This window comes from Myotis davidii, unplaced genomic scaffold, assembly GCF_000327345.1.
Source record: "Myotis davidii unplaced genomic scaffold, ASM32734v1 scaffold345, whole genome shotgun sequence".
Classification (NCBI taxonomy): domain Eukaryota; kingdom Metazoa; phylum Chordata; class Mammalia; order Chiroptera; family Vespertilionidae; genus Myotis; species Myotis davidii.
The window spans coordinates 678314-690663 of NW_006296540.1; the positions used below are offsets into that span (position 1 = coordinate 678314).

At 46.9% G+C, this 12350-nt stretch overlaps 1 protein-coding gene across 1 annotated transcript in view; it reads right to left on the bottom strand.

Moving 5' to 3' along the window:
• Positions 1-4860: 4860 nt before the first annotated feature.
• MTNR1B (melatonin receptor 1B) overlaps positions 4861-12350 on the bottom strand; it is a 16674-nt gene continuing 9184 nt past the window's right edge. Inside the window, exon 3 of the mRNA XM_006771944.1 lies at positions 4861-5732. Within this exon, the coding sequence (XP_006772007.1) occupies positions 4861-5732 (872 nt within the window). The remainder of the gene's footprint in view (positions 5733-12350) is intronic.

The window sequence follows — 12350 nt, forward strand, 5'->3', positions numbered from 1 at the left end:
TTATGTGCAATTAGAAAAATGTAGAGCTACTTGGCCATTCAAGAACAAGTACTCCTGATTAGGGGTTTCCTGGAAAGAAAGCACCCCCCCCCCCAGAGATAGTCTAATTGAATGAGGAAGCCAAATTGAGAATATTTTGAAGGAAAAATTGCTTGCTGGGAGGCAATCTAAATGGATACCAGTGTCAGTGTGCCCGCCAAATGAATAGGTACGCTATGAAATATTTACACAGTGGGGCTATGATTCAGACCTTACCTCAGCAGTCACAGGTTTCCTCATAATGGATGCAGGTCTAACGAGTCTTGTCTCAGACCAACTCCCACAGTGGTGGGCAGACGTGACTGTTCTGCTTTATAGATGAGTCTTGGAGAGAGCCCCATACTCTCCCATATGAACTCAGTTAGGTGGATCCGTGTATACATTTAGGCAAGTTACTTAGCTTGAGCTTCCCTTATTCCTCCATAAAATGGCAATAATTACACCTAACCCATGGAAATGATGTGTAGAAAGAGCTTGGGTAGGGCTGCCCCACAGCAGACACTCAGTCAGTGGTGAGTGGCCTCGTCACTATGGCTGTGATCCTTCTCCTCCTCTCTTTCACATCACTGCCCTCCTCCCCCAGTCAGGGTTCTAGCAGGAAAGCCTAGAAAAGGGTTTTCTCTTTGCATTAGAAGTCCCTCCCTCTCATGGGACTGTGAGCTGCTCAGAAGGCAGAAACCACGTGTGACTCATCTGAAGTCCCCGTCCTGTCAAACACCGCGCACGGTGCTGACACCCGTGAGCAGTCCGTTAGAGAGTCCAAGTGTGGCAGCCGCCTTAGCATGTGACAAATCAGTGCCACCATCCCCCCTCATCCCCGGCCTGTCCTCTGGCTGTGCACGTTGGCTACCTGACACAGGTCAGTGGCAGACCGCTTCATTTCTCCAGGCCTTCTGTTGGCCTAGCTTCAGGGTGGGGTCACCCACCGTGCACATTTTGACCTGGTGGTTTATTGATCTCCACACTTCTACCTGATTATCATAAAAGAAACCGCACCCATGCTCTATGAGCGCACTTCAGATCTGATTATAATTTGTCGGCTTGAGCTTTTCAAAAAGAGGAAACAGGACTCTACTACTAGTTATAGTCTTTTCCATTGTCCCCCTGAAAAACATTTTATTCCGCAGTGATTTTTTTCTTTGACCACAGTTATTTAGAAGTATGTACTTAATTTGCAATACAGAAAGGTGCAGAGAAGAGTTAACATAGCAGGTCTGCGACTGGCATCCTTAGAAAGGCCTGCTTGTGAGGTTGGCTCTGGTGGCATCTGGGAATTGGATTTCAAGAGGGTTTCCACCATTCTGCACCCGATAAGGGCAGCTCATTGAACATAAACTATTTATACAAATATTGCGGTTTATGATGAACACCAACTTTCTCTGGGGAGTCTGCCAGGCAGAGGGTGCCTGTGTGACTAACCTCCAGATAAAAATCCTGGACATCTAGGCTCAGGCCAGGTTCTCTGGCAGATAACGCTTCATGCTTGTTGTCACAATCTGTTGCTAGAATAACTGTTTCCTGTGTGACTCCATCAGGAGAGGTCTCTTGGAAGTTGGTACCTGTTTTCATCCAGATTTTCCCCATGCCGTTACTAATTTTGCTTTAATTTTCTCTGCTCTGTCCAGTTCTCTGTTAAGCCCTTCAAATAAACTTTTCATGTCTGATATTATATTTTTCTATTTCAACAAACCCCTTTTTGTGTAGATTGCATCTCTATACTAAAATTTGCCATCACACGTGTTGTCCACCTTTTCCACCACAGCTTTTAACATATCTGTCAAAAGTTATCTTAAAGTCCTTGTCTTCTGATTCCAACCATTGCACCATCTCTTGGATCTTCTTCTATTGACGATTCTTCTCTTGTTCATGCCCCACATTGCCTTTCCTCTTTGCATGTCTCATAATGTGAAAAGAACAGTCAAAACAGAAGTAGAATACAGTGGGGCCTTGACTTACGAGTGTCCCAACTAACAAGTTTTTCGAGATAAGAGCCGTCTCTCGGCTGATTTTTGCTTTGAGTTGCGAGCTAAAATTCGGGTTACGAGCCAGCTTCAGATACCCCACCGCTAGTTGATGCAGTGAACGTTGCAGTGAACGCCACAACATCAGTCCAGCGTCACGTCTCACTCGTTCACTTTAAGATTTGACATACAAGTAATTTGAGTTACGAGCTCCGTCACGGAACAAATTAAACTCGTAAGTCAAAGCCCCACTGTACATTAATCCCCAGGAAAGGACACGCCCACTCTCCTGTCAGGCTTCTAGTGTGATAGGGGGTCGTCTTCAGTCTAATTTGTAGTGACCTGGGACTAGCTTTTGCTGCAACTTTAGTCAGATTCTGTTCAACACTAGCTCTAAACATTCTGAAGGTAGAACTACAGGATTTTCTCTTTATTAAGCCACCCACCCTGTGCTACTTTTTATGGCAGCCCCAGCAAACTGATACAGATGGAGAGGAAGGTTGCAAGGCATACGGTACCTTCAAACAAACTGTCCAGAGTCAAGAAATCAGAGGATGGATAGAGTTCCCACACTATTGTAGCAAAATCGTCTTTATTTAAGTCACAGCCATCCCATGTGAGTATGTACATGGCCCAATGTCCCAGGTTTTCCCCATGCCCCTTCTTTCTCTCAGCTCCTGCGCCATCATCAAAAACCTGTGGAAACATAAAAGGTCCCAGTGAGTGGATGGTCAGTGCTGGGATCTGGCAAACCAGGAAACCGAAGAGAGCTTTTGTTCCTCCAATCTGTATTTATTGAGCCGCTCAGCTCAAAGCTAAGGATAAGGAGAGTGCGAGGGGACACCTTGTTACCTCCCCGACGGGAGTGAAGGGCAAATCCATGCCTTTGGCAGAGAGCAAATATATGCCTTATCTGGTCAGCTCATGCTCTGCCCAGAGCCAGGAAAAGTGGTTGTAGCTCAAGGAAAAGCCTTAGGTCTCATGAGTCTCTCAGATTGAGGTCTGAACTGGGAGGTCTCCCTGGGCAGGACTCTCCACACCTAGCAACTGGATCCCAAGTGCCAGCAACCAGAGCTGGAACACCTACACGTCTAACAGTTTGGTCCTGACCTCCAGGGGCTGAATCAGATTCCTAGGGCCTTCCCCAGATTTCCACACTGGGAACCTTGTTTGTGGAGCCCAGAGCATTTGCTAATGTTTAACAAGCTCCCAGGCAACAAGGTGACTAAGCACAGCACCCGGCCTGATTCCTCACATTACGTGGGAAGGAGAGCATCCGGCCTAGTGCCGGAAGATCGGCATCTGGGCTCTTCCTCTGGGAAGCAGCCGGCTGGCTGAGGGAACTTCTCTCTCTTTGGAGCCTCTAGGCCTCTTTTATACTTGGGGTACGTACTCCACTCCACTTTGTTGCTGCCACACATTCTAAGCTGTATGTATAGGGGGAAGGGAGCCAATCAGACAGACTTGGGCTCCACACTTAGCTTTGAATTCAACAGCTCTGTGAACTCAGGAAATCATCTCACTTCTTTCAGTTTCAGTTTCTTATGAAAAATATGGATAATCATATTCTCTCAAAGAGTTTGATAAGGATTAAGTGAAATAATACATACCAAGCATGTACCACAATGCCTGATACAAAGCTAACACCCGATAAATGTTAGCTGATATTGTTTGTTAACATACTATGGCTTCTCAGAGGGCAGACAACATGCCCTTTGTCGCTTCTGCTAGACTGGTACTCAGTTAATATTTGTGGATTTGAAGAAGGCAGATAAGTCTGTTGGTACTAAATGAAGACCTGACGTCTACAAACAGAAAGTCCGTAAACACACTAGCCGTCAGAAATTCGGATGGAGCTGCCCTTCTCCCACGTCCACACACATCTTCCCTTTCTCTTTCCTCCTATTCCTTTGTGTGTATGATTTCTTCTCTCCTTCAAGGCTGCCTTTCATTTTGTGTAGTTAGAATAATAGTAAAAACTAGTGATTACTCAGTGCTAGCCATGTGTCAGGCATTGTCCTCAGCAATTCAACACAACTATCTTACGAGGAACTGGATGATCCCATTTTAAGGTGAGTAACTAAGAAATACTGAGGTTAGGGGACTTGTCCCAAGTCCCTCAACTGAACTTGGAAAAATCAGGCAAGGAAACCAGGTAGACTTTGTGTTTCAAGCACATGAAGAGTGATGTGTAGCTCCTTTGTGGTCTGTAACCACATATAGTGTGATGTGTACATATATACAGATCACACACAGTGTGATGTGGTGGCATGTACAATGTATATATGATGGCGTGTGTGCAGGTGCATGCATGTATGTGTGTGTAGGAAAGGTGGGGGGGGGAGAATATAGACTGCTTGCCCTCTGCACCCACCCCAGTCCCCTGAGGCCCCTACACAGCTACCCACCTTCCAGCTCCTCAGAGCTTGCTCCTTCATTCTTGCTAACTGGAAGATATCCATTCCTGCCACCCCTCAGGGGGGGAAAGAGAAAGCAGCCAGGAGACGAAAGTGGGGATTGAGAACACCGGATGAGAAAGAATTGGCTTCTTCTGCAGCAGGCCTTTCCTTATTCTGTCTCTTTAGACCTTGTAGACGTCAAGCCTCGAATGCACCACTGAGAATATCTGCCAGGTCCGGGCCTATGCTCAGGGGGACATGGCTCCCAGTATCTGTAGTTGTCCCTTGACCAACCTGAATCAAGGGTGGTAACAGGCTTCTGTCCACAGGATAAAGTTCCACAAGCCACGTGCTGTCACGCTAACAGGACAGCACAGCAGGGTGTCTGATCTCACCCTTGGAGCAGACTCACTTCTACCAGTGCTGAGTGTGCCTCCCAGCCGGTGTGTCTCAGATCCAGGCTAGAGAGCGTCTGCCTGGGCGGGGTGCTGGGCATTAACAACAGGTAGATCCTGGCCCTGCTGCCCTGCAGTGTGGCTGCCCCTGGAAGTGTCTTGAAAGCAGAACCACGGTTTCCAGAGGACCGAGACAATCTTCTTGTATTCCCTGCGGAAGTTCTGGTTCAGGAGCCCATAGATGATGGCATTGAGGCAGCTGTTGAAGTAAGCCAGGAAGTAGCTCGTGACAAAGAGCCCTTCTGGCACCTGAGGAGCCATTTCCTCTGGGCTGATGGCCACAGCAAGGCCGATGCAGTTCAGCGGGGCCCAGCAGATGGCGAAGATGACAAACACCACGAACATGGTGAGAAAGCTCCGGATGTCGCTGGGCCGCAGGCGCAGCCTCCTCTCGGACTTGGCCTTCCTGCGGGCCTGGAGCACCAGCAACCAGATGCGCAGGTAACAGAAGGACACGACAGCCATGGGGAGGAGGAAGTGGATGGCCACCACCGCCACGGTGTACTGGGTACTGGTCGTCTGGTTAAAGGTGCAGGAGTAGATGCGTGGGTCATACTCCAGGGACCCCACGAAAAAGTTGGGCACCAAGGCCACCACGGTGAGGAGCCAGACGAGGCAGATGTAGAGTGGGGTGTGCCAGTGCCGGTAGATCCGGTTGTAGGCCACGCTGTGGCAGATGTAGCAGTAGCGGTTAATGGCAATGGCAGTAATGTTGAAGACGGAGCAGATGACGCTCAGGCCCATCACAAAGGCACTGGCCTTGCAGTGCACCTCCCCCAGGGCCCAGCCGTCATGGAAGATGGCCATGAGGATTAGTGGGTAGGGGTACAAGGCCACCACCAGGTCAGCCAACGCCAGACTCACCAAGAACAAATTACCTGGAACAGGAAACAGGAAGCAGGAGTCAGGATGAGACCTCGTGATTTCTATTCTGTAACATGTTCTATTCTTTGTTCAGTTACTTCATAGTAACTAACTGGGTTACTGTTAGCACTGGGAGTGGAAACCAGGTGGCTTTGAGAGACAAGGAGTTCTGGGTTCCAACCGCACCTCTGCTCACTAACTGTGTGACTGAAGCAGTGGCTCAGACTCTCTGAGACTCATTTTTCTCATTTGTAAACTGAAGATGATGATGCTACTTTATACTGTGGCTGTGAGAATGAAATAATGGTTCATCATGCTTGGGGACACAGTGGGTGCTCACGAATGGTAACTGGTTTCATGATAGGCACAGGTGCTCCGTGGTTTTGATCATTTAACTCTGGCAAGGATCCTGGGGAGATGAGTCTGAGAATCAGGAGTATGGACTTGCCATCCCTCCCCTCTTCCTGCCCACCTCCCGCATCTCTCTCTGACAGTTTCCTTCTGCATCCTCTCACCACTGGTTGACAGGCACTTATCAAGAGTTTTTAATTCATTTTTCTAAATGTGAATTGCATTTTGCAGGTGGCATGGAAGAAAGGTTTTGAGAACGGGAACGATGAGTTCTGGTGTTGCCGTCTGCCTTACCTGGGGCCTAAATGAAGCCACGTTGCCCTGTGGCAGACACCTGGCATGGTGGCTCAGAGTCCAGTTCTGTGGAGGGGAGGGGCTGTGGATGCTCTGTCTCACAGCATCCACGGGCCTCCCAGCTGTGCCTGCACATTCCTTCGCTTCCTGACTGCCTCCCTCCTCTGAATAGAACATTCTCCAGCATCACCAAGCACAGCCATCTAGGGAGAGCCTCAGAAAACCTCAACAACCATCGATCAGTATGTTGTAGGCATGTTCTGGGCCAGCATCCTAGGGAGGAGATAGGACTTAATCCGAAAGAACACAGTCTGTTTCTAAACAAACACTGACTCATGAACAAAGCACCAAAAACCTGTACGTTCGGACAACATAAAGTCCCTAATGCCATTTGTTTTATTCGCCAAGTGTCATACTCTCTGAGCCCCTACCGTGAGGTCAAAAGACACTCTCCCACAGCAGAGGCCCTTGGGGACCCAGTGGGTGCTGGACACAGTGTTTCAAGTCCTCTGTCCTCTTGCCACATGGTGAAGAGTGGCTGACCACCGAGGGAATGCATTCTCAGGGGGGACTCTCCAAGGAGGCAAGGACACTGATGCCCCACTGCCACCGTGCATCTGCTCTGCACTCCAGAGGCCGATGTGACCAGCCCAGGAACCCAAGGGTCAAGCAGATGGGAAGAATCCAAAAGGCACAGTGATCAGAGAGGCTGGGCTGTGGTCTGGCTTCAAAAGGATTGAGATAAAGGGAGGCTCAGAGGCACCCAGCTGGGGGTTCCCGTGTCAGACCTTTAGGTGAGGTGGACTCCAACTTACAGTGAGGAACCTACAAGGTTCTTCAGCCCTCCCCAACACACATTCTCACCCCATCGCAACGAAGTTTCCATGGGACATGCGCCAGGTGCCCTTGGGAACCTGGAAGACCCACAGGCAGCCGTCCTGAAGTGCCTGTTTTGGCCTCAGAGGTTTGGGGTCAACCCCACTCAGAACTAACAAAAAAGAAATCTGTTAGTTCTCTGGGGGTTCTCAGGACCTAACTACTCCTAAGTCCAGACAACTAGGTTAGGGCCCGAGGGAGACAGGATATAGAGAAGAGAAAGAGATCATTTGGACAATTGGAGTGTTTGTGAGGTAGTGAGTGAGTGTCCCTGTGTCTTGAGACATTCACATAGAGTTTGATGGTAAAGGAGACTCCGGCCTCAGATTGACCTACAGGATTCCAGCCAAGCTACTATTTTAGGAAATCTATTTACTCAATGGGATAAAGCCCCCTCATGTTCTTTCTGGTTGGTTCTGCAAGGCAAGCAATGCACATCTGAGGACTTTCCTGGAGTGTGGAGGGGTCTCCTGCTTCTCCATTTAATTCCCAGCCTTGTGTGCTGTCTCCACTGGCAGCTCTGTCTCTGACTCCCCTACTCAGACCTTATTTGGTCCCAAAAGAGTGGGGGGATTTCCTCTCTGCCAGTTCTTGTTTTCAGCTGAATTTTAAATGTCCCTTTGACATTTGGAGATGGCGCTGGAGTTGGAGTGACTTGGAGTAATCTCAGTTCGGCCACTTTGTGTCCACGTGAACTTGGGTGAGTTAATGAACTTCTTTCTCTGTGTTGATTCTTTCATCAGTTCCCTGCTTGTCTTTTGAAGGCCTCTTTCCCCCTCCTCAGGCACACTCCATACAGCTGTTTTGATGAGGAAAACCGCTTCTTTCCAGCACAGGAATATTGGTCTCAGCTAAGTGGCCTGCTAAGTGGCAAACAAGCTTTTGGTACTTGCCAGTACCTGGGGAGAAAGTCAAGAGCTGCTGGGCACCGGTGCAAACCGTCCAGCTGTTTCCCCAGGAAAGTGAGTCAAGCTCTGCTATGTTAATGTGGCTCATCCCCTAATAATGCCCCCAAAGGCTGGCAAACAGCTGGCAAATAGTGGGGAGAACACACCCAACTCCACGTGGAAAGTGATTCAATTACTCTCCCCTATTACTCTGGCTGTTCTTAAAAGGCTGAAATCAACCAGTTCATGCTGTACAGTTAACTGCCCAGATGTCATACTGTCTTCTGGCTTTCTTGACATCATCCTAACTCAGGTGAATAAAATTCTGGTTTTGTCTCTCATCTGTAAGAAGTCAAGTTCTCCCTGGATGACAGTCAAGGAAAGATAACCGGTTCTCTATCTGTTTCTTTCCAAGACAGGTGAGAAATCAGCCAGGATGCACATAGCCCTGGTCATCACCCCGTGCACAGGCTTCTGATGAATATTTATGTCACAAGTCCCAGTGTGACTTATTTCCATTTTCCTCCATCAGACAGGGCGTATTAGCAAACAAAGACAACAGGGTTCTGTTTAGTAATATGTAATTCCCTTCCACAGTCACATGCAAAGAACAACCCTTCACATATCAACCATCATGATTCCCTCTCTTCTCCCCTCCTCTCTTTCCTTCTTTCTGGGAAACCTATTTCTTGTTGAGGACCTGGTACACTGGGAAAGAGCCAGTGAGTGTTGAGCTGTCTAGTTTCCATCAGGTAGGAGAATTCTGGAAGACAAAGCCCTTACCTCTCATCCTCGTGCCCACCCTGCATGCCCAGGAGAAGAGTTTGTTGGATTTATTATTTTTTAAAATATATTTTATTGATTTTTTACAGAGAGGAAGGGAGAGGGATAGAGAGTTAGAAACATAGATGAAAGAGAAACATTGATGAGCTGCCTCCTGCACACTCCCTACTGGGGATGTGCCCGTAACCAAGGTACATGCCCTTGACCGGAATCAAACCTGGGACCTTTCAGTCCGAAGGCCAATGCTCTATCCACTGAGCCAAACCAGTTAGGGCGAGTTTGTTGGATTTAAATAGTCACTCGTCACTGAGCTCAAATAGGCGGTGTAGAAATACAGAGTCATTGAGTAATTTACTCAACAAATATTGCTGAGTATCTGCTAGGTCCTGGTTCTGCCTATGCCAGGGCTCAGGGAAATGTGGTGAGCAAGATAGGCACACTCCCTCCCTTTACAAAGCTCAGAGTCTCAGAGAGGAGGTACTTAAATAAAAACAAGATGCAGTGAGGATTATGATAAGGAAATCAACAGATGGTCTATTATTTCTAACAGGATTAAACTTCCTGTGCCTTGCGCTCTTTTCTATCTCCCACCCATTCAAATATGTAATACATTTACAGTATTGAGTACCTACCATGCTTGGGTAGGCACAGTGATGGGTGAGAGACACGGCCCCTACCGCTGAGATGCCAACTGTGCTGTTGGGGGAGCAGACACAGAAACAGTGGCCCTTCAGTGTGGTGAGAGCTGGGAGGAAGGCCAGAAGGAGATGGTGGGAACAGGGGGGAATAAATAAGCTGGCGTGGGACTGGGGGTAGTGTCGGGGGATGGGGCTACTTATGCAGGATAATTCAAGAAGCTGGACAAAACCACCAGGACCCTGCAGCAGGCCGCCTTCAACCCACAAATAGGACCCCTCAAATAGGATCTTGTATGGGAAAGGGCATAAGAAATGAATGTGAGATGTCTTTATTACTTTCTAAGGATAGGCATTTGAAATCATTGCGAACAGATCATTTAAGAAAAACTTGATTTTCTTAACAAATACTAAAACAATGTCTTTTATATTAATGTAAGCTGTTAATTCGATTCCAAAATTATTTGAGGACAGGAATTGTTTTCCTCAAAACTCACATTATTTATGAAAATCCTAGAGTATGTGGATGGGTCATAAGGGCTGAGTTGAAATCTAACTTCAGTTTAATTAATGGAGGAAAGGATGGCAAAGCAAGCTAATAGTGTAAATAAAAATATGATAGGGGATATTTCAACTACTTGAAAAGAAGAAAATATGTTTAAGAGCTGAAGCATTCATTTTTTAAAAAAGTAACTGTGTATTACAAAACATTCTGCCAGAATCATTAAAAGAGATCACTTGGAGATTCTCAGAGTAGCATTTTGTTACCTTAATTATATGTCATAACAAAACAACAATTGGTAAAGCATCTTAAAGTTCATGATGTGTATTTATATAAACTGACTCACGTTTCTCAACAGTGTTCCTTAATGTTCAGAGTGTGATTTCCATTTTCTAGACCGGTGATGGCGAACCTTTTGAGCTCGGCGTGTCAGCATTTTGAAAAACCCTAACTTAACTCTGGTGCCGTGTCACACATAGAAATTGTTTGATATTTGCAACCATAGTAAAACAAAGACTTATATTTTTTATATTTATTTTATATATTTAAATGCCATTTAACAAAGAAAAATCAACCAAAAAAATGAGTTCATGTGTCACCTCTGACACGTGTGTCATAGGTTCACCATCACTGTTCTAGACCAAAAATCCAACACATGAATTATGTGAATTGCCTATAGCCACACAGAGAAAAAGTGCAAAAAAAAGAAGAGAAAATGACAAGAAAAAATGTCAAGTGGATTAAGGGCAATAGTGTAGTTTCCTGGTCATCTCTAAAAGTGAGAAAGAACAGAAAAATTCCCATTTAGCTCGGCAGTTAGGAGACCAACAGTGATATCAGCAGGGGCAAATTCCGTTGAATGTTGGAGAATAAATTGGCGTGCTGTAGGTTCCATCTTCAAGGGAAGGAGAGAAGTAGAGTGGACTTAGAAAAGTATGTCCTTTGATGGGGGATTGTGCAAGGTTGGTTTTTTCGTTCCTTCCCTCTCCCTCTTTCTTTCAAATGAGATTTGTACCTGACACATAATAAGCACATAGTAATATCAGCTATCATTTAGGATTGGTGTTTTTATATTATTATTAGTTGCAGAGGAAGAACAAGACAGAGGTTCAAAGTGCTGGAGTAAGATGCAGAGTGAGTGTTGGACTAGGATGCCTGTGAGATAAGCTGTGAGAAGGCAGTGGTGAGGAGGAGGATAAAGAAGATAAGATGTGTCTATGAGATCCTTAAGAACTGAGAATTTGGAATTTACTTCCCAGCTCCCTAACTTCTACTCTTTCAGCAATAAATATGTAGAATGGTGAGATGTAAGAACAACATCAGTATCTTCTCAGTTTTGCAGTGTATCATGCTAATACAGAATCCAACTTTCTGGGGTGGGGGAAAAGGCAGTCAAACCTGAAAGTCTTCATATCCCTGGGCTATGGAGAGCTACACTGTAAGAATTAAAGAATATCATGAGCTTTCATGATTATTTGGCTAAAGATGTAATTATGGGATTTAAAATGTGTTCATTTTTGCTCGGGAAGAGATACTAAGGTACTGTATTCAGAACTGAATTATGAGGTTGGAGAGCTCAGGCAACCTCAGGGAGAGACTCCACCTTAGCCCAGTTTGGTCTTCCTCTGATAGCAAGCACTCCAAACTGGAAAAACTCAGCAGTCCAAAGACACCTGCCACCTAGAGACACCTCCATGAGAGGTCAGCAGTAGGACAGAGCCCCATGATGAAGTAGGCTCTCCTTACCCTGTAACGCCTGGAGGGCAAGGACTGTGGGTCAATTCGGCAATTCCTCCACACCTCTTGAGAGACTTTGTCCATGGCCAGCCTATTTATTTGCTTACTAGAGGCCTGGTGCATGACATTCATGCACTCTGGCCAGGGGAGAGGAGTGTCCCTCAGCCCGGCCTGACCCTCTGGCAGTCCAGGAGCCCTTGGGGGATGTCCACCTGATGGCTTAGGCCCAGGGAGCGGGCAGGCAGACATCCTTAGCGCTGCTGCAGAGGCAGGAGAGGCTCCTGCCCCAGCCAGTGCTCTCGCCAGCCATGAGCCCGGCATCTGGCTGAGCAGCACTTACCCTGTGGGAGCGCACTGACCACTAGGGGGCAGCTCCTGCATTGAGTGTCTGCCCCGGGGTGGTCAGTGCTCATTTGGTTGTTGGGTAGCTTAGGCTTTTATATATATAGATATCTGCTGAGAAGGGAAGGAAGGTAGAAGGAGACATAAAAATCAGGGAAAGTTTCTTTTTCTTTTAAACACTGGAGACCTGTGTGTGTGTGTGTGTGTGTGTGTGTGTGTGTGTGT